The following is a 23543-nucleotide window of genomic DNA, read 5'->3' as shown; positions in this document are numbered from 1 at the left end:
AAAATAGCTACTTAGTAAAGTAAAAATCAAATCGATTACATTCAGAATAAAAGAGTGAATGTTATTTTGACTTTTTATTTTTTTTCTTCGTTTTCCGAACCACCCCGTTGTCGAGGAACTCGTACTTTCCGTCTGTTTTTAGGAAATTAGTATTGGATTCCGCTTCATCCTTTGGCAGTGATTCCATATTTTCATTTCGCTTTTTCTTTTTCTTTGATTTGAAAAGACATCCAACATCAGGATCCGAAACATTCGCATCAATGTTTTTTAATTTTTTCGTTTTTCTACCATTTTCCTCTTCGATTTCACTGGCAACATTTTCATCTGTCAGTTTGCGTTTCTTTTTATTTTTCTTAGATTCAGACTCTGCGCATTCAGCCACTTCGATGTTACCATTCCCAATTTCCGTTAGACTCTCGCTGTTTGAGCAACGCTTCTTCTTTTTCTTCTTCTTGGTTTTAGGAACTTCTGTGTCACTGTTCAAATTTAAATCTTCTACTTGCAGTTCATTGGCTGGTTTGTTTTTATTTTTCTTTTTCTTTTCATAATGCGAGTAACCTTCATACTTTTCTTGTTCAAGCAAATGTTGTTCTTGTTGGTCTATTCTTGCTAATTTGCCTATAGCCCGCAATCCATGCCTTGCGCCTCTGGAATAAAAAAAAGGAACAGTAAATATTAAATAATTTGATTGTATTGTTTTTGTGAAACATTGTTTAGAGCCAAAAACAAAAGTTTTGCATCTGCAAATGTTTTTAGAATGGCAAAGGCATAAATTGCTTGAGGAATAACTAGACTAGCTTAATTTCCCTGATTCAAAATGCAAGTACATCATCATAGAATGGCTTATTGACTGGAATCCCAGATATGCCGGATTTTTTTTCAACCTAAGAAAAGAATATGATGGGTATCATGTATAGCCGAAATTTCAACATACTTATGTGCTGTCCGTCCACCACAGGCCGCAAAAAGCTCCTCATCGGTCATCTTAAATACATCCTTCTTCTCCCCGTCACTCTCCGAGTCTGACTCTGCCATTTTCTCCATTTTAACTCCCCCGTTTGTCAAAGTCGCTTTTTTAACAAAATAGTCCGCGTACTGTTCCTCTTCTGCGGTTGATTTATTTTTTGTTTTTGTCAGTTTCCAGTTGCTGTTTGATATTTGGAAGTCATCTGTGTTTGTTTTGATCTTTTTGGTTTTGCCGTTTTTCTCTTCAACCTGTGAAATGGTAATAGTTACAAGTTTAGCATCATTTTAAAGCTCTAGTAAATTAAGATTTGAATTGTTAGTAATTTATCATGACTGTGTTTTGGGAGGGAACAAACATCACTGTTCAATTCAAAGCCAAATATATTAATTTTAACACATTTATTGTCACTCAGTCCTATGTAGCGTAACCCATAGCGCATAGCCAAGGTTTTGCTGTATGGAGCGCGTAGTCGCTATGAACGGTGTACCGGCCAGTCGGGTTCTAGGCCCTGAATGTGTTAAACTTTCATGATAACCATACATTTATTTATTTCTGGTGATGTGATGTAACATTCAAAATATTAAAAGTATGTACAGATAGTTTGATATACATTGTTCAAGATTTTATTTAATATAGAGACTACTTTAAGATCATATTATCAATAACATTGATAAATAGTCTTGTTCTCACCCTACAATCCGCACCCAACATTCCGGGCCCAACTTATCATACACAGTTAAAGAGTTAAAGGGGTTAAAATAAACAATAGCCACAAAACAAATTACCTCGACATTACCAGCTGCCTTGTTATACAGCGTCGTCCACCAGTGTTCTGTGAAGTCAGACGCCGCGTCATGCCCTACGCCTGTGACGCTTCGCTTTAATTTGGGCTTCAATGCTTGGGATATACCGTTTTCATTCTTACCTAAACCTTTACCTAAAATCATGAATAAAATAATAATTATTACTATCTGAGTTTATAAAGGCTATAGTTTGATATAAGGATGATTTTATGCCTATTTTGTACATGAATAGGACTTTAAAATCTTATCAAAACTAATGCGTAGTATCGTAAATATCAAAGCGTAAGATGGAGTATCTTACCATCGGTCCAGCCGTATTTCTCGAGTTGTTTTCTAGCGAAATCCATTATCGTAAGCTTCGACGCTAATTTTAGCTTATAAATAGTTACTAAAGCATGATTTAAGGATATTTTTTTAACATAAACAGTATGTTTACAACAGGTTAGGGATAACCTCAAAAGTCACACGATCTGTCAAATCGAACTGCATTAAGTTGCGTTCAGAAATAGTAATTATTATAAATTGAATGTGTTCCGAAATAAAAAAGGAAAAACATTGGAAACAGAGTAAAAATATATTTCTTTATAAAAATACATGTCAATTCGAAATATTTACAAGGAAACCACTTTTGCATATAACTCGACCCAAATAATCACATTATTTCTTTAAAATATCATCGTACAAATCGTCCACGGTCGATTCGTTATTACTGAAACAAAAAAATTAAACATTTTCAAGGCAAGAGACTAAACATTAGCCATTCAAGGGACAGTAAGTATGCTTATCATGATTCCGCCGGGACAGTAACTCACGCGCGTGATATACTACCCAATTACCCATAGTCTAATAAAACATGGTCTTCTCTTCGCAGAGTGACACAGTACACTATATATAGCGCTATCGCATATTATCATATAGCGCTATCGCATATTATCATATAGCGCTATCGCATATTATCATATAGCGCTATCGCATATTATCATATAGCGCTGTCGCACGATGACGTAGGCTTGTGTCAGTTAGGTGACCTAGAAAAGACGGGAAGAGAGTACCAGGCGGAGTATATTATTATACCATGATACTACCTACCTTTTTCTAACTGTGTTAGTCAGAAAGAGACTAGTATAGGCTAAGCCTTACTGATTACCGTATAAATAATAAATAGAGTTTCCAAATATTTTATCCATGAATTAAAACTTTAAGTTTGTTCAACTAAAGTAAGGACGCCGAGCACTAAGATTTTCGCATATTGACTTTCCATTTCCTATCTCTATCGCACGCGAATGATTATATTGCTGTCCTGCTCGTACAGTGGTATTGACCGGCATCATCCGCGGGACATCAAAATGCCGGCCGGTCGAAGTATTTAGCAGGTGGCGCCAGCATAGCTTGCCCTGTCAATTCCTAGAATTGCGTCAAATGTATTGTTTTTTTAATGGCATTTTATGCCCTGGATGCCAGCCCTTTACGCCAAATCTTATATAAAAACCGGACAAGTGCGAGTCGGACTCGCCCACCGAGGGTTCAGTACTTTTTAGTATTTTTTGTTATAGCGGCAACAGAAATACATCATCTGTGAAAATTTCAACTGCCTAGCTATCACGGTTTATGAGATACAGCCTGGTGACAGACGGACGGACGGACGGACGGACAGCGGAGTCTTAGTAATAGGGTCCCGTTTTTACCCTTTGGGTACGGAACCCTAAAAAGGGGCAAGCTATGATGGCGCCATCTATGCTAACATTTGACAGTTGCCAACCCCATTGTCCCCATTCGAGATAGAGATATGAAATGGCTGGTCAATGTACGATATTCTCCGTGATTAGCGTTCTTACTTTAGGAAAAAAATGACTAGATTTTTCCTAATAATCAGGAGTCTCCTTGACTGCATTTGACCTCACGCCAATAGTCATAATTAGGGTCTCTATTGCACCTCTCCGCGTAGACGAGGCCGTGGGGTCCGGTGGAGGAGTAGTTGCTCATCGTTGGCTTTTTCAGTAGCTCCGGTTTAAAGGTCTTTAGGAAGTACACCCAGCATTTTGTTGTGGTTGTTTCATTCCTGGAAAAAGTTAGTTAGTGCTAACAGAATAGGGAATATTACGCAAAACTCTGCGTAGGGGGCGCCACTACCACTATCCATCACAATCTGGGGTCTACCGCAAAACAAGAAAATCGTAATTTCGTTATCTAACCACTCTATCACTCTTGCATATTCGAGCGTTAAGAGGCAGATAACTAAATTTCGATTGTCGCGTTTCCCGGTAGGCCCATTGTTAACATCGCCTTTATGCAATGTCATATTTTATTGTCTATGAAATCTTGTCAAAAAACAGTTTAAGGCACAGTATGTATAAGTTACTCTATGGTTTAGGTACTAGCTAGCTTAGTGCTGTACTCTGGCGGCAGAACATTGCAGTAATACCCCCTATATATTATATTCGCATCATAAGGGCCACCCCACACTAGCGTCTTTTGGCGCCGGCGTCTAGTCAGCGCTATGGAAAATGGCGCCGCAGCGCAGTTGCGCCAACGTTGCGTCGAACAGCAGCCATAGAGTTAACTAGACGCCGACGCTCGGGAGACACTTGTAGGCTTGTGCCTGCTCGGTCACTACAAAGAGCGCTCCGCTCTCGGTCAATCGCTCAAAAGAACTAGTTCGGTCTTTTAGTTCCTTTAGTTCAGTTCGGTCTTTGAGAGCTGGGAATGTATGGATCGATTTTACAGTAGTTTTTTTCTAAATCTTTGGCAACTGAATTACGATTCAAGTTGTATGATACTATATGACGACTAAACATCAAAAAGCTAGACACAATAAAATATAATAAAAAACATGGAAAAACATTTGATTTTTCTTCATACTTTTCAGGTTTAGGACTGTTTGTCACTCTTTTATCTCGTTCGCACTTGTGCCAGCGTTCATTTCGTTCAGTCTATTTTCTGTTTCAGTCATGTCAAGCGCTCACCAATCCCACTGAACTAAAGGACCTAAAGACCGATTAAGAGCGTGCAAAAAGATTTAGTTCCTTTCGGTCCTTGATGGGATTTCATTCTTAACAGTTCTTAGTTCATGACCGACACAAGCCTAGACACTAGTGTAGAGTGGCTCTTACACTTTGAACGCAAAGATCTCATAACTAGTGATGTACCGACTATTGATTTGGCCGACTAGCCGACTAGCCGACTAATCGGCGCTCGAATGGCCGATTAGTCGGCCGACTAGTCGGCTAGTCGGCCAGATCATTAGTTTCGTATAAGTTCAGGTGAAAAACTATATTTTTGCTCCTTTGGTTGCGCTATTCATCATATTAGCTTGGCTAAAAGGTGTTCTCTACAGGTTCAAAGACCTATCACAAGAATCCTCGTTCAATTTCTGTCTTTAGATCTTTTATTTTGCGATCCTCAGCAGACTGTCAGTACAGCTTGTAGGAGGTATTTTCAAGGCTCTATTTCCCGTACGTAGTCGCCAGTTAAGAACCTATCCCCTGTGGTCTGCGTCTTTACGAGCAACGTGCCCTGTTTAAGTCTCTAAATTTAGCAATAACATTAATAGTTCCTCGTGGCTCCACCATTAAAAAGAAACCAAAAACTGAATAATGATAATATAAAATTAACTATAGAACTTGCACATGAAATTACACGAGAATCAGTTGAGATCGACCTGTAGAGGAAAAAACCAGCCCCCCAACATACGATAACGATCAAACGGTCAATTATATGAACAAAAGTTTTCGTATGCAACCCTGAATAGATATTTTAGTAAAATAAACATAAAAAGTATGGTAAATATTGACTGTTGATTTCTATTTTTTCTGTTTTTTTTTTCACTAATAAAGTGCCGACTAATCGGCCATTTTTGCCGACTAGTCGCCGACTAATCGCCGACTACAAATGTGGCCGGATAGTCGGCTTTCCCGACTAGTCGGCGACTAGTCGGTACATCTCTACTCATAACACCTCAAGTCCCAGGGATCGAATCTGCTAGCCAAAAAACGACTTTGCGATTATGAGCTTAAAATTGAACTTTGATTGTCAATGTCATTGCTGGCACGAAATCGCGGCCATCTGATTCGAGGGGTTAAGGTCCTTAAAGTAAGTACTAATTTTCGTGCCCATAGCGCCACATAAAATAGCAAGCATGCTCTCTCAAGTTCAAGTATGTGCGCAATATTTTTGAATGACTATAGGTTAGGTACTATTTGTATTAATTTAATTACATGGGTATAGTTTGGTTCTCTCAGCAGCAAAAGCAAGTCAGTGGGCGAGGTGTCTAAAACGATGTAAACACAACTTTTTTTTATAAATAAATAAATATTATAGGAAATTTTAACACTATTTGACTAAGCCCCACGGTAAGCTCAAGAAGGCTTATGCCATGTATAATATTCAGATAACAACATGTATAATATATAAATACTTAAATACATACAACAACCATCAGTACCGTCTTTACCATAAGGGCACACGGGGCCGGGCCCAGGGCCCCCATCCTCAGGGGGCCCCGAAGGACAGACAGTAACAGTATATTTGATTACCCATAATAAATAGAAGGTCATAGTAGAAAAATGTTAGTTCAATTTTGCTTTCTTTACTTTCCAAAAGGGCCCCAAATTATTATGTGCCCAAGGGCCTTAGCATAGTTTAAGACGGCCCACCTGACAACCATGACAACTTTATTGTTTAGATATGTGTGCGTGTCATTTATCTAACTACTCAGCTGATGCTGTTGACTTTTTTAGATATCTCACCCTTTCTGTATTTGGATGTCGTCTACCTCTCTGACATAGAATTTTGGATGATCCTCCAATATGTCCAGGTTACTTAGCATTTTGTCATCGATTTCATACACTTCACCTGAAAATAAGACCCAGGTTTCACTTCTAAATACAGTTTAAAAGTGGGGCTATGACAGAATTAATACACTAGCATCACTAGCATAATGCCCACATCACTGCTTGGAGCTGGATCTGAGGGACGCGACAGCCAGGGCTGTCAACACCGCTGCCTACTGGACATCCATCGTATGAAAAAGGAACCTCGACACGAAAAGAAGAAGAATACACTAGTAAACAAATGTGACGTTTTCAATCGAAAGGTACCACATTATCGCTTACCATAAGGACGAAATTTGCTTGTATCTTCATACAAAAAGAGTCCTTGTGGTACCTTTTGCTTGAAAACGACACAAATATGCCCTTAAGGGCAGTTATGGCAATAAAATAAGATCTGACAATGGTTACGTTTATTAATAAGCATAGTAATATAGGTTTATAAAAAAGGTACCACAATAATTGGCTTTTTATAATAATGGGTTACTTTGTATGGACATTTCCATATATCACTACCCATTTTCATTGGCTTGATATTGTATTATATTTCACCTTGAACGTTAGATCCATCGCCCGGACTATAAAGTAAGAATGGAATGTTGTATCGAGTAGCGATGATTAGTGGATATTTAGTCTTAGTTGTTCCGTTGGCTATGAACTTGCTCGCTCCGTTCTCAGGTTTAGTTAGCCAGTAGTGGTTAGGCTCGTTACGCTTTAGTGTGCCATAGACAAAGACTCGATGGGTCATCTGAAAAAAAAATTAAAACAACTATAAACAATGTGGAAAACCAAGTTTGTAACAGTTTTAAAAAAAGGGCTCTTTATGCGGTTATAATACTAACATAACAAAAGGCAGTATGGTTTTCTCTGCTAGGGCTCCACTAGCAAGGTGACAAGTAACTCTTGCCAAACTATATCTATGTAAAGCAGGATGCTGTATGTGTATAGTAAGGTTAATGTGGCTAATTCCGCCATAGGGCCTATTTCGTCCACTATAGCGTTTTTCTCAAACAACAAACAAAATTGATAATTTCATAGACAAAGCAGCGATGCTTTTAGTTTCAGCTATGAAAAGCAAATGGTTTTATTGTCCTATGATTGAAAATCAAAGAAATATACGCTCGCGGACGGAATAGTCCCTATGACGGAATTAGCCACATTGACCTTGCATTTAAATTAATAATACACACCAATAAATGCAAGGCATAATATTAACACATAATAAATAACAAACTATTAATTAATTATGAAACCATAAAGAGGTTATAAGTTATAACAAAAATGATTTCCTTTTGTAGCAAAGTTTTGAGTAACAGATATTTGGTTTTGATTTGAAATAATGCTCCATTTTATTAAATAACTAGTTCTCTAGTGAATTGACAGTAAATTTGTTAATCAAAGGAATATTACTAAGTATCAGACCCATATCAGACCAAGTCTGGACCAAGTCATTGTTGAAAGGTCTTCTGAATTACATACACTATTAGATCTTACCTTTCTTACGAAATGTACGATGAACTGTCTTATGTTAGAGTGTATTACAACATTCGCAGTCTTTATCATTAATCTTTATGTAAATTACACCGATAATAATAAGATAACAACATGCAAAACTATCACCATGAATAAAATCACAATACAATATTTAAAAATTTACTTTCCCTCTCTTTCCTTTGGTCTTTAAACGTCAAAAAGGGGAGTCGTTTGAGCAGAAATAAACTTAGATCCGATGAAAATATTTTTATGCAGACGGTGTGTTTATTACCTTACTTTAATAAACATAACACATTCCTGCTTGAAAAATGTGATTAATAACTTTTTATTTCCACAAACGAAGTTAATTTTTCACGGAAAAATCCATTTATCATCTACTTGAACCTTTATCTTTAAGCCGTTTTTGTATTTTTTTACTTCAATCGTGTATGAATAAAATATGGAGACATGGAGACCATATGGAGGATATGGAGCAATATGGAGACATCATTACGTTTGAAACATAGATATGTTTGAAAGAAAAAAATACTTCTCATGCGTCACTTGACGTTTGGTTACGTCAGATTCTAATCTAATACTTTCCATTTGAACTTTGGTGCATCGGCTTAAGGTCGTTTTTGCTTTGAAAGTTAATAAAATGTGCTCGTATCTACCAGTATCTACTCGCGGCCGAAGGTCTGTCGGTCGATCGGCAGTGTTGCCAGATGGTCACAAAAGTCACATTTTTCGTGACTTTTGGCCTTCTCGTGTGACACGTGCGTGACTTACGATCTTGAGGCAATTTTTGTGACTTTTAAGCTAGTCGAATTTTGGACAAGTTTAGTTCTGCAATTTATATTATTTAGGAACGCGGTGAACGCACCCAAGTTGACACTTGCACTGACACCTTGACGTTACATCCACCATTATGTTTATTATAATAGTCGTGGCAAGATGAGACTTATTACCTTGACATGACGGTGTCATTTAGTTTGATAGTAGTAGTTTTTTTTTTTGTGTATGATTCATTTCTTTTAACCTCATATCTTGAATATCTGTACGAATAGCATTTGTAATTACTTCAGACAAAAGTTTTATCACAATAATTTCTACAAATTTGGTTATGTTCATTTTTACTCTGTGATCAATACTTTAGGAGCTACAGGCTGTTAAAGTTAAATAAGAGATAAAAAATAGACGGTTTAAGAAAACGTCGTTTTTTGCGTAATTGTTCATCATAAATAAAAAAAAATAGTTTAGGATAAGCAAGCTAATCGACCTGCTCATATAATATTAAAAAAAAACCGGCCAAGAGCATGCCGGCAATGCTCAGTGTAGGGTTCCGTAGTTACCCGTCCGTCAAAATAGACTATTTGCAAAAACTCAAAAACTGCTAAACCGATTAGGTTCGCTATATTTTTCCTTGAAAGTTTTTACTAAGTTTTACTTTCACAATTTTTTAAATATTTTTTGGAGCCATGGTTAAAATGCTAGGGGAACTAAAGTGGAAAACACAACTTTTTTTCTTTCAGATCGATTATTTCTGAAAATATTAAGTTGATCAAAAATGGTCCTTAAAGACCCTTATTCATTTTAAAAGACCTATCCAAGACACCCCACACTATAGGGTTAAAGCGAGAAAAAAAATCATCCCCACTTAATGTATGGGAGTTACCCTAAAAAAATATTTTTTCTAGTTTATATTTTACGACTTTGTCAGTGTAACGAATTTATATATTCAAGCCAAATTTAATAATAGAAACTAGAAAAATATATTTTTTTATGGTGGCTGCCCTACATTAAAGTGGGGATGAATTTTTTTTCGCTTCCACCCTATAGTGCGGGATGTCGTTAGATAGGTCTTTTAAAACGGATACGGGTCTTCAAGAACCATTTTTTGATCAACTTAATATTTTCGGAAATAATCTGAAAGCAAAAAAGTTGTGTTTTCCCCTTTAGTTTCCCTAACTTTTGAACCATGGGTCCAAAAAATATGAAAAAAATCATAAAAACATAGCTTAGTAAAGACTTTCAAGGAAAAATATAGCGAACCTAATCGGTATAGCTGTTTTAGAGTTTTTGCGAATAGTTTATTTTGACAGACGGGTAACTACGGAACTCTTCACTGAGCATGGTCCGACATGCTCTAAGCCGGTTTTTTTTTAGCTCTAATTTAACTTTAACAGCCTGAAGCTCCTAAAGTATTGATCGTAAAGTAAAAATAAACATAACCAAATTTGTAGGAAATTGTTGTATGATAAAATTTTTGTCCGAAGTAATTATAATGCTATTTGTACATATATTCGAGATATGAGCAAAAAGAAGAAAAAAGGTACCTTTAACCCTCCCTGCACTCTCAGCACACCCCCTACCCTCGAGGACTTTTAGTATGTTTATCTGGACACCACAAGGTATACCTGTAAGCAATTTTCAAAACTATTACACGAATTATTTCCGCAGATTTTTCTAATTTGCTTGGGTTATTGAAAATCTTAATTTTTTAACTTTCTCATTGACCCCCCAAAAGTAGCCCCCATGCTTAAAATTCATTTGTTTACGTTACATGACTTACATGTCCGTCTTTGGGTCACTAATTTCCACCAATTTGTACTAAATTTCAACTTAATTGGTCCAGTAGTTTCCGTAAAAATAGGCTGTGACAGACGGACAGACAGACAGACGCACGAGTGATCCTATAAGGGTTCCGTTTTTTCCTTTTGAGGAAACATCATAAAAGGTTAGTAGATTTTTTGTGAAATATATTATTTTCTGAATTTCTTCTAACAAAATCGATTTACCTACCCATACAATACAATAATATAAAAATGTGACTTGAGCAGCAAAAACGTGACTTTTAGGGAAACGAAACGTAACTTATGACTCCAGAGCCCTGGCAACACTGTCGATCGGTCAATTCAGCCAGTTTCATTTCATTCATTGCGGGACTTAGTTGTTTTGTGAAATTACAACAATTTTATAATTTCGATGTTTAACATATTTAACTCATTTCACAGTCCAGAATTATACTCCAATATGTTGTGTGTTGTTGAGCTTTAGTGCCGGTGATAAACTAATAACCTACCTTAATTTTTGATTATATCGTGAAGCAAAAACATCCAAAATGAGGCTGGCAGGGACCATTTTCTCAAATGTGACGAAAATGCTGGACTTTTATGCACAGTTTAATCCATCGCCTTTGTCTATAAAGCAGTTTATAGATTTTGGTAAGTTTTTTTTTAAATTTAATAAGATATGGACCCTTTGAGGTCGGCGTTTTTTCAAGGTTATCTTTAATTTTTATTTGTTTTGTTTACACAAAACGAATGTGTGTGTTATTGTTATAATAACCGTAAATATTTTTGTCTACGCGTTTTGCAAGTTTTCGTGGTAATTAGGATTAAATACATTTGATTGGCAAGATTGCTGGAAGTACACCAGTTTGCCATAGATTGAGTATAGTAGTTTGCGTTGAGTTCTAGAAATTTATAGAATTTTATTGCATTGAAGAAGCGTATAATGTTGTTTATCGCCAGTTCTCGACGTTTTCTGTGACTTCTTTTTTTTATAATGATTAATGAGATTAAAACACGTTAAAATCCTACACCAACTTTTAAAAAGTTTTGCCTAGTGTCAACTTTTTTTTAATTGAAAGGAAAAGGTACAATGTACAGGTACAACTGGTACAAGTGGTTCAACTCTTGATATATCATAGATAGGTCTATGGTCTATGTTTAGTAGTTATTTATTTAAACACCCAATTATCTCCTTGTTACAACTTTTTGTCCCTCATCGGCCAGTCAATGACCTGAATCCTCTTTTTATAAGCAACATTGTCCAAACAACATACAGCACACGATAGAAGACCTTATTTCAAGGTGTTAAAGAGCTATTTTCTATGGCTAGAATAGCTGATGTAACTTCTTTAACATGTATGGGTCATACATATCTACTTTTTACATAGTAACAGGTTTTAGTAGCTCTGTATATACCCAGGTAGTAAATATTGATCAAAGTACAGTCACCATCAGATAATATTGGAGCGGCCAAAGTGCTCATAAATATTTGAACACACCTTAATTGTCAAGGTGGCTATAGTTCGTTTTTTTTAGCATTAGAAATAAGGTAAACAATCTTGACGTGTCTTTTAATTGAAAAACACATTTTAAAATAAGTTACGGCAAATATGTAAAAATTATGAACCTAATACAATAATTTATATTCTTCTGCTTTCATAAGTAATAGTTATTGATTTTCAAAAAGCGTTTTTCAATTAAAAGACATGTCAAGATCGCTTACCTTCTTGCAAGTTCTTTCTAGTGCTAAAAAAACGAACTATAGAGTGCATGTTCAGATATTTTTGAGCACCTCGGCTGCTTATCAGCTGCCCCCCCTCAAAATTTTACATACAATGAATGCTCCTCTGCCCCTCCCCTGCCTCCGGCGATATCAACTTGCTCCCCCCTCTTGCATTTTGTTGTTATTGTATCTAATTGTGTAAAATTATATACTGCAATTAAACTTATCTAAATGCACAGTGATAATGATAACTACTTTGACATCATTCACTTCACATAATCATCTCAATTAATTGGAATGAAAATGTGGACTTTTGAATAAACCATCAAGGTATTTTATGACCAGAAACTTGAAAGGAAAAAGAAAACTCTATTGTCAAGAAGAATAGTGGCTATCTGTCCAAGATAACTTTTAAAAGTTTATTTATACTGGCACAGTTGGCACACCCAGTTTGTCAGTAAAAAAAAGACGAGAACTTAAAATTTTCTATGACAATTTCACTTTTTAAGTTTTTAACAGTATTTTTGACAAAATGTATAATTAATACTGTCCGGGGTGTTACCAGACAGACTCTACCTTCTAGTCTAGATAGGTATCTCTGATCTAGGTACAAACAGCATATGGAACTTGCTAACTATGTAAACAAGTAAATTCATCATTCAGAGACAATTTCAATATGGCGGTTTGTTTACATAATTAGCAGAGTTCCATAGAATGACACTTTCGATAGGTATCTCTGATCTAGGTACAAACAGCAACACTTCTAACTGTACATAAGGTGCACCAATATACAGTTAACAATGTGGGCTATGGAATCTATCTACCATCTACCAGCATATATATTACAGTGCATTCTAGTTCTAGCCTCCTTAGGCCCAAGGTCCTATATATAGTACTTATACAGTTCAAGAAAATTTAAATCATATTTGATTGGAACAGAGTCACTTTTGCTTTGTTTCGTTCAGTTTTTAAACAACGCAAAATGAACTCTGTTTCCTACAATAAAGGTTCACATTTCTGTGGCAAATTTTGTATGGCTGAGCCTTAGGACGCTATACCACACTTCACGTAATCTGATATGTCCTGTATCATCTACAGTTACACATTTACTAACAGACGCTGACGCTAGGAACATTGTTATATATAAAGCTAGGGTTACCATAAATTAGTATCCTTTTGCATTAGTCCTTTAAGGCTCCAAACAAATTATTTCACACAAAACTGCCAAAAACGTCCCTTGTAAAAAAAAAATATAAAAAAAATTTGGGAGTCGCTTTCGTAAAAACTAGTGCCTACGCCAATTCTGGGGATTAGTTGTCAAGCGGACCCCAGGCTCCCATGAGCCGTGGTAAAATGCCGGGACAACGCGAGGAAATGATGATAATAATTTTATAATAAGATAAATAGTGTCCATCTAAGCTAACTATGCACTCCGCAGTCTGCACTGTCCTGCTCTAAATACTTACATTATTTATTTTAAGAAACTTGCATTATCAAGGGCCAATTTTACTATAGTTGCCACTTGGTGGTAGTCTCGTGGCTGCGTCTATGTTTTATTGATAAACTAGCGACCCGCCCCGGCTTCGCACGGGTTACACAAAACCTTAACAAATAATACACTTAAACCTTCCTCAAAAATCACTATATTGATAGGTGAACACCGCATGAAAATCCGTTCAAAAGTTTTTGAGTTTATCGCGAACATACCAACAGACAGACGCGGCGGGTGACTTTGTGATGATCAGACATCGTATCTTTTATAGTATTTTTGTGCAGCGGAGTGGTGTTAACGAAATTGGTATAGATTATTCCAAGTTCCAACTGAAATGGTAAATTAAAGTTAATATAACGTAATTAACGCTAATTAATCATTAGGGTTGAAATTGTTTATACCAATTCCGTTAACACCAGTCCGCTGCACCGAAAATGCTATAAAATTTACGATGTCTGGTGATGATTGATATTTACACTGCATATTTTCTGATATCTAGTGCTCAGTTCACATTTGACCCCCGTATTGATAATGATAATATTTATGTACCTCTGAGCGTTATCTCTTTCATATTCAAATCTCTTTAATTTATGTTTATCTGAATTATATAAATTCGACATCCTTCACACCGATGACAGTGGGGACATCGATGACAGTGGTGGCATTCTGAAGATTTCTCAAATAACATATTACTTACCCAAATTGAAAACTACCGGTAATAGTGGTATAGTCGTATGGTTTTAAAATGTCGGGATCCACTTAAGAGATTACCTGTCGATATGGCATTGTTAACTTTTGTTAATAATAAACGGAGGCTCATAAAAGTGTACATCTGGAGCGTAGCACTGTACGGAAGCGAAACGTGGACAATGAGGCAACGTGATAAAGAAAGGCTGGAGGCTTTTGAGATATGGTGCTGGCGTCGAATGGCAAAGGTCAGTTGGACGGAGAAGAAAACAAACGAAGAGGTCTTACGCATGGTAGGAGAGAAGAGGAGTTTGTTGAGAACCATTGGAAACAGAAGAGGAAAGATGCTTGGACACCTGCTACGACACGACGAATTTATCAAAAATATCATTGAAGGGAGAGTTGAGGCAAGGGGTCGGAGGGGGAGACCAAGGAGAACGTACATAGATCAAGTAAAGGAAAAGCTCAACGTCGTGTCGTATCAGGCTGTCAAGGAGAAGGCAGAGGACCGACATGCATGGAAATCGCTCCACCGACAAGAGTCTAACCAAACCGCTGATTACCTGTGCAAAATGAAATGTAATAAAGATAACAAAAGATTCCATACAGAGCAACTTTACCGCTTCAAGAATAGAGTTAAACTTTTACAATAGCAGGTACTCGATATAGCACCTTTTGGAATTTAGAGCCGTGGTCGCAGGTGTTTGTAATTAGTGATCCAAAAGACTCGAGCCTTTGGAGCTCTATTTTTTAGGGCTCGCCTCATTTCTTGACGCCTAAAAGGCTAAAAGCCTATTTAGCTCTTTAGCCCCCGAGCCTAGTTCTATTTAAGAGCCTAGACTCTTGGGGCTAATAACCTTATTAAGCCCATAAAAAAAGGCTATTTAGCTCTTTAGCCCCAAGCCTTAATACGGTTATTAGCCCCAAGAGTCTAGGATCTTAAATAGAACTGGGCTCGGGGGCAAAAGAGCTAAATAGGCTTTTAGCCTTTTAGGCGTCAAGAAATGAGGCGAGCCCTAAAAAAACCGGGCAAGTGCGAGTCGGACTCGCGCACGAAGGGTTCCGTACCATAATGCAAAAAAAAAAAACAAAAAAAAAAGCAAAAAAAAAACGGTCACCCATCCAAATACTGACCACTCCCGACGTTGCTTAACTTTGGTCAAAAATCACGTTTGTTGTATGGGAGCCCCATTTAAATCTTTATTTTATTCTGTTTTTAGTATTTGTTGTTATAGCGGCAACAGAAATACATCATCTGTGAAAATTTCAACTGTCTAGCTATCACGGTTCGTGAGATACAGCCTGGTGACAGACGGACGGACGGACGGACGGACGGACGGACGGACGGACGGACGGACAGCGAAGTCTTAGTAATAGGGTCCCGTGTTACCCTTTGGGTACGGAACCCTAAAAAGAGCTAAAAGGCTCGAGTCCTTTGGATCACTATTTGTAATAGTTTGTATATGTTTTGATGTTTCATTTCCAAAAGGTTCTATATCGAGTACCATTAGCTCTTTAGCCCCAAGCCTTAATAAGGTTATTAGCCCCAAGAGTCTAGGATCTTAAATAGAACTGGGCTCGGGGGCAAAAGAGCTAAATAGGCTTTTAGCCTTTTAGGCGTCAAGAAATGAGGCGAGCCCTAAAAAAAGAGCTAAAAGGCTCAAGTCCTTTGGATCACTATTTGTAATAGTTTGTATATGTTTTGATGTTTCATTTCCAAAAGGTTTTATATCGAGTACCAGCATTGATTGTAATTTAACTCTATTCCTCAAGCGGTAAATATGTTATCTGTTTAGAATCTTTTGTTGTTGTTTCATTTCATTTGGCACAGGTAATTAGCGGTTTGGTTTAACAAAAGATAACGATGCCATTCATCGTCAGGTATTCTCTCAAGTGGATCCCGACATGTAAAAACTATCCGAATATAGTTACTAGTGGTAAGTAATTACCTCAATTTAATTAGGCTGCTATTTAACTGATCACCAGATTTAGTAAAATTTAATACCAAAAAAATCTATTTTACCACCCTAAAATCATGAATGATCACCAAAATTATAACACCATTTTAATGTGAAATGATTACCAATTTTATTACATTTTACTATCCTTTTAAAGGAAATGACACCAAAATAATCATTATTAACCCAAAAATAGTCAATGATTACCAAATTTCAATCCCCATTTTAATGTGAAATGATAACCAAATTTTTACATCTTGCTATCCTATTAAAGAAAATGACACCAAAATAATCATTGTAAACCCAAAAATAAATTATAAATTTTTAAATCTTGCTATCCTATTAAAGCAAATGGCTCCAAAATAATAATTGTAAACGCAAAAATAGTAAATGATCACAAAATTGTAACCACATTTTAATTAAAAATGTGCAATCATTTAATATATCGTTATCCTATTAAATTAATTAATCCACTTCGTCACCTTGTTCTAGTAGCATTTTATTTCTGTAACAGTCGCAGTTCTAACCTAACCCAACCCACGTTTCTAGTAGCATTTTGTTTCTGTAAGGGTCGCAGTTCAAACCTAACGTAACCCACTTTTCTAGTAGCATTTCTTTTCTGCAAGGGTCGCAGTATAAACCTAACCTAACCCACTTTTCTAGTAGCATTTCGTTTCTGTATGGGTCGCAGTTCAAACCTAACCTAACCCACTTTTCTAGTACCATTTCGTTTCTGTAAGGGTCGCAGTGCTAACCTAACCTAACCCACTTAACTGATAGCAGTTTAACTTACTTTTCTAGTAGCATAACGAAATGCTACTAGAAAAGTAGATTAGGTTAGGTAGGTATGCGGTGCGGGCTACGGGGGGTTGAGCGGGAGGGGCTAGTAATTTTGGCATCAGTTTACTTTATTTGGTAATATGTATAAATTTTTTGGTAATCATAGTGGTTTATTTAGGTGAAAATATCGCATTAATTTGGTCTTCAAGATTTGGTGATCATTAATGATTTTTGGCGATCATTCAATATATTTGGTATTTGAATACAATTTGAAGTGCAGTCGTAATTAAAGTGGTGGTACTTTTGTATGTTTAGGCCTTATTTTTTTGGTGTTCAGTAATTTTTTTTGGTAAGCATGATTTTTTTATTTAGGGTACCAAAGTATTTTTTGGTGGTCATTATATTTGTAGCCATTTAATTAAACTAGGCCGGAACCAGGGGTGCGAAACTCCTGACTTCGGTCAAACTCGGCTCCGCTCGGCTCAGCATTGCTCCGAGCAATTATTAGGGTTGGCACCACTTGACTTCCTTTTGCGTGCACGACCACAGATAAGATAATCACTTGATTTTTGACAACCCTAAATAGCCGAAAGGGAAAGTGTCATATATTAGAAAGGGCCAGCATGATTCGACCCTGAACCGCTGTCAAACTTCGTTTTTGTAGGAAGTTTCCTTTCTGTACGGTAGTACTATTAATTATTCTGTGCCGGAACATACAATTTGTAGGTACATTGTTTATTAGTACAAAACAAACAGGTCGATGCCTTTTCAATGGAGTTGTGTTGACACTCACTACAATGTTTTACATAATATACCTATTTGCATATATTTAGTCACCGTAGTTCGTTTCTTGTGTATTATTCGTCTTTATATAAATAAACAAATGTGTAGTTCTGAACATTGGACCCTATAGACATCTAAAAAAAAAAACAAAAAAAAAAAATCTGTAGGTAAGTCTCCTGCAATAATATGTAACTCTTCGAAGGCCGCAAATATATGTGACACGCTTTTATGGCTCTACAAATAAGATCGTATCATAGCTCCTCTACACGATGGGCCAGCGCCGGCCACTCCAAGGGACACAGCCATGCGGTAGAATGAGATAGCAATATCACTTGCTCCCTCTAACGCATAAATGCGTCCCTTGGAGGGGCCGGCGCTGGCCCATCGTGTAGAGGAGCCATCAGATATTTTTGCGGCCTTCTCATCTCAAAGGCCGGCAACGCACTTACAACCCATCGGGTGCTGCGGGTGTCTATGCTCCATGGGCGACAGTAATCGCTTACCATCAGGCGATTCGTCTGCTCGTTTGCCACCTATATCATAAAAACCGGCCAAGTGCTAGTCGGACTCGCGCACGAAGAGTTCCGTACCACCTACGCAAAAAACGGCAAAAAAATCACGTTTGTTGTATGGGAGCCCCACTTAAATATTAATTTTATTCTGTTTTTAGTATTTGTTGTTATAGAGGCAACAGAAATCTATGAAAATTTCAACTGCCTAGCTATCACGGTTCATGAGATACAGCCTGGTGACAGACAGACGGACAGCGGAGTCTTAGTAATAGGGTCCCGTTTTTACCGTTTGGGTACGGAACCCTAAAAACGTTTACCATTATAAATATTTTGAAGTGGCCAAAGGTGTCACAAATATCTTAACAAAGTCTCTACTATCAAGACGTTTAAGTGCATGTCTAGATATTTTTGAGCGCCTGGCTACTCCGATATAACTGATTGATTTGAGTCACTGAGTACTAAAGGCACAGAATAAATAATAGTACTAGGTACAGAATGTACAGAAGACTCACTCTCAAACAAAACGCGTCTGTTACGATCAGTACGGTTACCATCAGTTTGTCACTGACATAAACGCCGTCGAGAACGTTATTTACTTTCTATACATCCCGTTTGCACTAATATGCGAGTACGAGCGAGATGTATAGAAAGTAAATTACGTTCTCGACGGCGTTTATGTCAGTGACAAACTGATGGTAACCGTACTGATCGTAACAGACGCGTTTTGTTTGACAGTGAGTCTTCTGTACATTCTGTACCTAGTACTATTATTTATTCTGTGCCTTTAGTACTCAGTGACTCAAATCAATCAGTTATATCGGAGTAGCCAGGCGCTCAAAAATATCTAGACATGCACTTAAACGTCTTGATAGTAGAGACTTTGTTAAGATATTTGTGACACCTTGGCCACTTCAAAATATTTATAATGGTAAACGTTTTTAGGGTTCCGTACCCAAACGGTAAAAACGGGACCCTATTACTAAGACTCCGCGCGCTGTCCGTCTGTCTGTCACCAGGCTGTATCTCATGAACCGTGATAGCTAGGCAGTTGAAATTTTCATAGATTTCTGTTGCCTCTATAACAACAAATACTAAAAACAGAATAAAATTAATATTTAAGTGGGGCTCCCATACAACAAACGTGATTTTTTTGCCGTTTTTTGCGTAGGTGGTACGGAACTCTTCGTGCGCGAGTCCGACTAGGGGCTGTCCATAAATTACGTCATCGATTTTTGACGATTTTGGACCCCCCCCCCCCCCCCCCCCCCCCCCCCCTATAATCATCCAAAAATCATGCTTCAAATGACCCCATTTCCTCCTACTTCATGCTACCGTCATCCGATGTCCAGACCCCCCCCCCCCTAATTTGAAATGACGTAATTTATGAATAGCCCCCTAGCACTTGGCCGGTTTTTATGATATAGGTGGCAAACGAGCAGACGAATCGCCTGATGGTAAGCGATTACTGTCGCCCATGGAGCATAGACACCCGCAGCACCCGATGGGTTGTAAGTGCGTTGCCGGCCTTTGAGATGAGAAGGCCGCAAAAATATCTGATGGCTCCTCTACACGATGGGCCAGCGCCGGCCCCTCCAAGGGACGCATTTATGCGTTAGAGGGAGCAAGTGATATTGCTATCTCATTCTACCGCATGGCTGTGTCCCTTGGAGTGGCCGGCGCTGGCCCATCGTGTAGAGGAGCTATGATACGATCTTATTTGTAGAGCCATAAAAGCGTGTCACATATATTTGCGGCCTTCGAAGAGTTACATATTATTGCAGGAGACTTACCTACAGATTTAATATTTTTTTTTGTTTTTTTTTTTAGATGTCTATAGGGTCCAATGTTCAGAACTACACATTTGTTTATTTATATAAAGACGAATAATACACAAGAAACGAACTACGGTGACTAAATATATGCAAATAGGTATATTATGTAAAACATTGTAGTGAGTGTCAACACAACTCCATTGAAAAGGCATCGACCTGTTTGTTTTGTACTAATAAACAATGTACCTACAAATTGTATGTTCCGGCCTAGTTTAGTTAAATTGAGATAATTACTTACCACTAGTAACTATATTCGGATGGTTTTTAAATGTCGGGATCCACTTGAGAGAATACCTGACGATGAATGGCATCGTTATCTTTTGTTAAACCAAACCGCTAATTACCTGTGCCAAATGAAATGAAACAACAACAAAAGATTCTAAACAGATAACATATTTACCGCTTGAGGAATAGAGTTCAATTACAATCAATGCTGGTACTCGATATAGAACCTTTTGGAAATGAAACATCAAAACATATACAAACTATTACAAATAGTGATCCAAAGGACTCGAGCCTTTTAGCTCTTTTTTTAGGGCTCGCCTCATTTCTTGACGCCTAAAAGGCTAAAAGCCTATTTAGCTCTTTTGCCCCCGAGCCCAGTTCTATTTAAGATCCTAGACTCTTGGGGCTAATAACCTTATTAAGGCTTGGGGCTAAAGAGCTAAATAGCCTTTTTTTTATGGGCTTAATAAGGTTATTAGCCCCAAGAGTCTAGGCTCTTAAATAGAACCAAAGAGCTAAATTTATGTCAGTGACAAACTGATGGTAACCGTACAGGACAGATATGGCCGCTAGGTGGCGACAGCGCCACGCGCGGCTTATGGCTAGCCACCAAAATTGGTGTGGAACGGATGTACTTCTATGCAAAGCGACGAAATCGCGGAATGAGCCTGCTAAAGGTCTATTTTTAAGCGGAACAGTAAAAATTAAAATAACATCACTGACGTAAAAATTATAATTTCTCTTCCACATTACGTACACTGGAACCCACCATTCAAGATCACCCACAATCCACGTCAATAACTTGCCACTAGCATTTTCAACCTACTCTAAACGCATTAAGGTCGATATTGCAACATCTATCGCTTCATAGAGCTATGAAAGAGCTCGCTAGTTCCAAAAGGCCTTAACGTCTCAAGGTACGTTAATCATATTTGCACCTTATTGGCTTACAATAAGGTTTATTTTGAATCGACGCCGATTTTATATGTACAGACTTCGCTATTCCGCTGTGACGACAGTACCATCGCCTACACTTAACTAACAGTTCGTAAACCTTATTACCAATGGCATAAGGTCCACCGATGGAGAGTTAATTAAGTGTTGCTGTTTGTATAAGGGATGGTACGTATGCAGATTTTTTGACATCCGCGGATGCGGATGCGGATATTTAAAGGCTCACATCCTCGGATGCGGATGTCAAGAGTAGGTACTTAAAAACATTTTCAATATTACATTTTTAGTGTTTTTTATTTAAAAAAAAACGAAACGGTTAGTATTTGAGCAAGAATATAGGTGCGTTATATTTAATAAACAGTAACTTGGGCGACTTTTCTGAATCTAGACAATTTCTTTATATAGGTAATGGTAATGACGAAATTACCTAACACTTACACCGCCGCTAAGACGTTCCTGTACCGACTTGTTAGACATCCGCATCCGCATAAGCTCCGCATCGATTTTATGCGGATGCAGATGTGGATGTTGAAAATAATGCGGAAGTTCCGCGGATGCGGATGCGGATGCGAATATTCGCAACATCCCTGGTTTGTATAGCACCTCTAGGTCAATGTTAACTGCTGGAGCGATCTGCCGCTATATTTAGACTTCCTCGTTTCCTGTTGCTATATTAAAGTCTAGAATATACTGAACTGACGTATGACGGGGTTCGCAAGCTTGGCATTGAGAGTCAGAGGCCGTTCATTACTTACGTGAGACGTTTAGGAAGGAGGGAAGAGATTGAATCGAATCTCACCTAATCTAACTTGAGAGTTGAGACTGTTGAGAGACACATCGTCATCTTCACCATCATCAAAAAACATGGTAAATATATCGGCAAATACCATGTTTTTTTTGCAATAAAGTGTAAAATTGCGAGGTATCTGAGTATTGCCTATTATGAGATCCGACTCCGAAGGGAGGAGCCGAAGCGATATCTTTCTTACCGTACAAATCATATTGCCATTTATTCGCGGGGAAACGTGCACACAGTCGCTCTTTTCGCTCACAATACATACAAAATCCAATCTGTAATGACGACACAAATACATACATAGAAAATGACACACGTCAAAGACAAATCTTGCACACCTCGATCTCTTTTTGTGTACGGATGAGTCACAACACGCACCGCCATAGGCACAGTTGTGCCTATGCTTCGACAGAGGGGAAATAGCACGAATGCCATCGACGTATATCTCAGGAATGGCCTTACGGGCAATAAGAATGGGGCACGAATAGGGCCAGTACCTACAGCGGTGTGACACCGCTACAACGCGATTGGTTGATGAGTTCGCATCACGCGCGCGATTGGTCGCAACTGGTTGCGTTAGACTGCACGATTGGCTCGAATTCGTGAGTGACACCGCTGAACTAGCACCATTCTTAGTGCTCGTAAGGTCCGTCCTGAGATATAATACGTCAATGACGAATGCCGTCTCCCTTCCCTGTGTTGCTCGAAGGTTTTACCTCGAATCTATTGCCAACTGCATTATTGAGATTCCTAAAATTCTCGCGTCTTACTAAACTTTGGGGCAAACATAATAATTTAATAGACCGCTGTCTTGTTGCTACTGAAAATACTGAATTTTATACGATTGGCATGGTTACAAGGTTTTAAAGTTTATTTGAATATGTCTAATTATTATTAGATAGCAGCGAAGGAATCATAATTTTAATCTCCTTCTTCAACCTAGCGTTTTCCCGGCCTAGCGCCAGGGTCCGCTTTCCTGCTCAGTCTTCTCCACTTTGCCCGGTCTTCGGCATCCTCAGGTGTGAGATTGTTCTCTTCCATGTCCGCTGTCACGACGTCCAGCCAGCTCTTCTTAGGCCTACCGCGGCCGCGTGATCTAGGGCCTTGGATAGTGAGGTTGATAATTTTAATCATCATAACAAAATACCAAGTGGGTATC

General features: G+C 37.9%; 3 protein-coding genes and 1 long non-coding RNA gene across 5 annotated transcripts in view; 2 read left to right on the top strand and 2 right to left on the bottom strand.

Moving 5' to 3' along the window:
• The window catches only part of LOC134802885 (uncharacterized), an 84482-nt gene that overhangs the window by 17807 nt on the left and 43132 nt on the right, over positions 1–23543 (top strand). The window lies entirely within an intron of this gene.
• Positions 12–2239, bottom strand: LOC134802685 (G patch domain-containing protein 4). The gene is made up of 4 exons (XM_063775318.1): positions 2072–2239; positions 1753–1904; positions 935–1215; positions 12–647 (listed from the first exon to the last, which is right to left on the bottom strand). The coding sequence occupies exons 1-4, from the start codon at positions 2115–2117 to the stop codon at positions 62–64; spliced, it is 1065 nt and encodes a 354-aa protein (XP_063631388.1). The 5' UTR covers positions 2118–2239; the 3' UTR covers positions 12–61.
• Positions 2331–8251, bottom strand: LOC134802812 (putative gamma-glutamylcyclotransferase CG2811). 2 transcript variants are annotated; one of them, XM_063775537.1, is made up of 5 exons: positions 8091–8251; positions 7149–7344; positions 6516–6621; positions 3704–3829; positions 2331–2479 (listed from the first exon to the last, which is right to left on the bottom strand). In XM_063775537.1, exons 1-5 carry the CDS (start codon positions 8157–8159, stop codon positions 2428–2430), a joined length of 549 nt encoding a protein of 182 aa, XP_063631607.1. In that variant the 5' UTR covers positions 8160–8251; the 3' UTR covers positions 2331–2427. The 2 variants fall into 2 exon arrangements, with proteins under 2 accessions (XP_063631607.1, XP_063631606.1); XM_063775536.1 differs by lacking the exon at positions 2331–2479 and having other exon boundaries at positions 3591–3829.
• Positions 10996–23543, top strand: part of LOC134802760 (pyruvate dehydrogenase (acetyl-transferring) kinase, mitochondrial) — a 53594-nt gene continuing 41046 nt past the window's right edge. Inside the window, exon 1 of the mRNA XM_063775455.1 lies at positions 10996–11293. Within this exon, the coding sequence (XP_063631525.1) occupies positions 11191–11293 (103 nt within the window). The 5' untranslated portion in view covers positions 10996–11190. The remainder of the gene's footprint in view (positions 11294–23543) is intronic.

This window comes from Cydia splendana, chromosome 25, assembly GCF_910591565.1.
Source record: "Cydia splendana chromosome 25, ilCydSple1.2, whole genome shotgun sequence".
NCBI classification, from domain to species: Eukaryota; Metazoa; Arthropoda; class Insecta; order Lepidoptera; family Tortricidae; genus Cydia; species Cydia splendana.
Note: the sequence above shows the minus strand (reverse complement) of the source record. Positions and strands in the feature narration are given on the sequence as shown.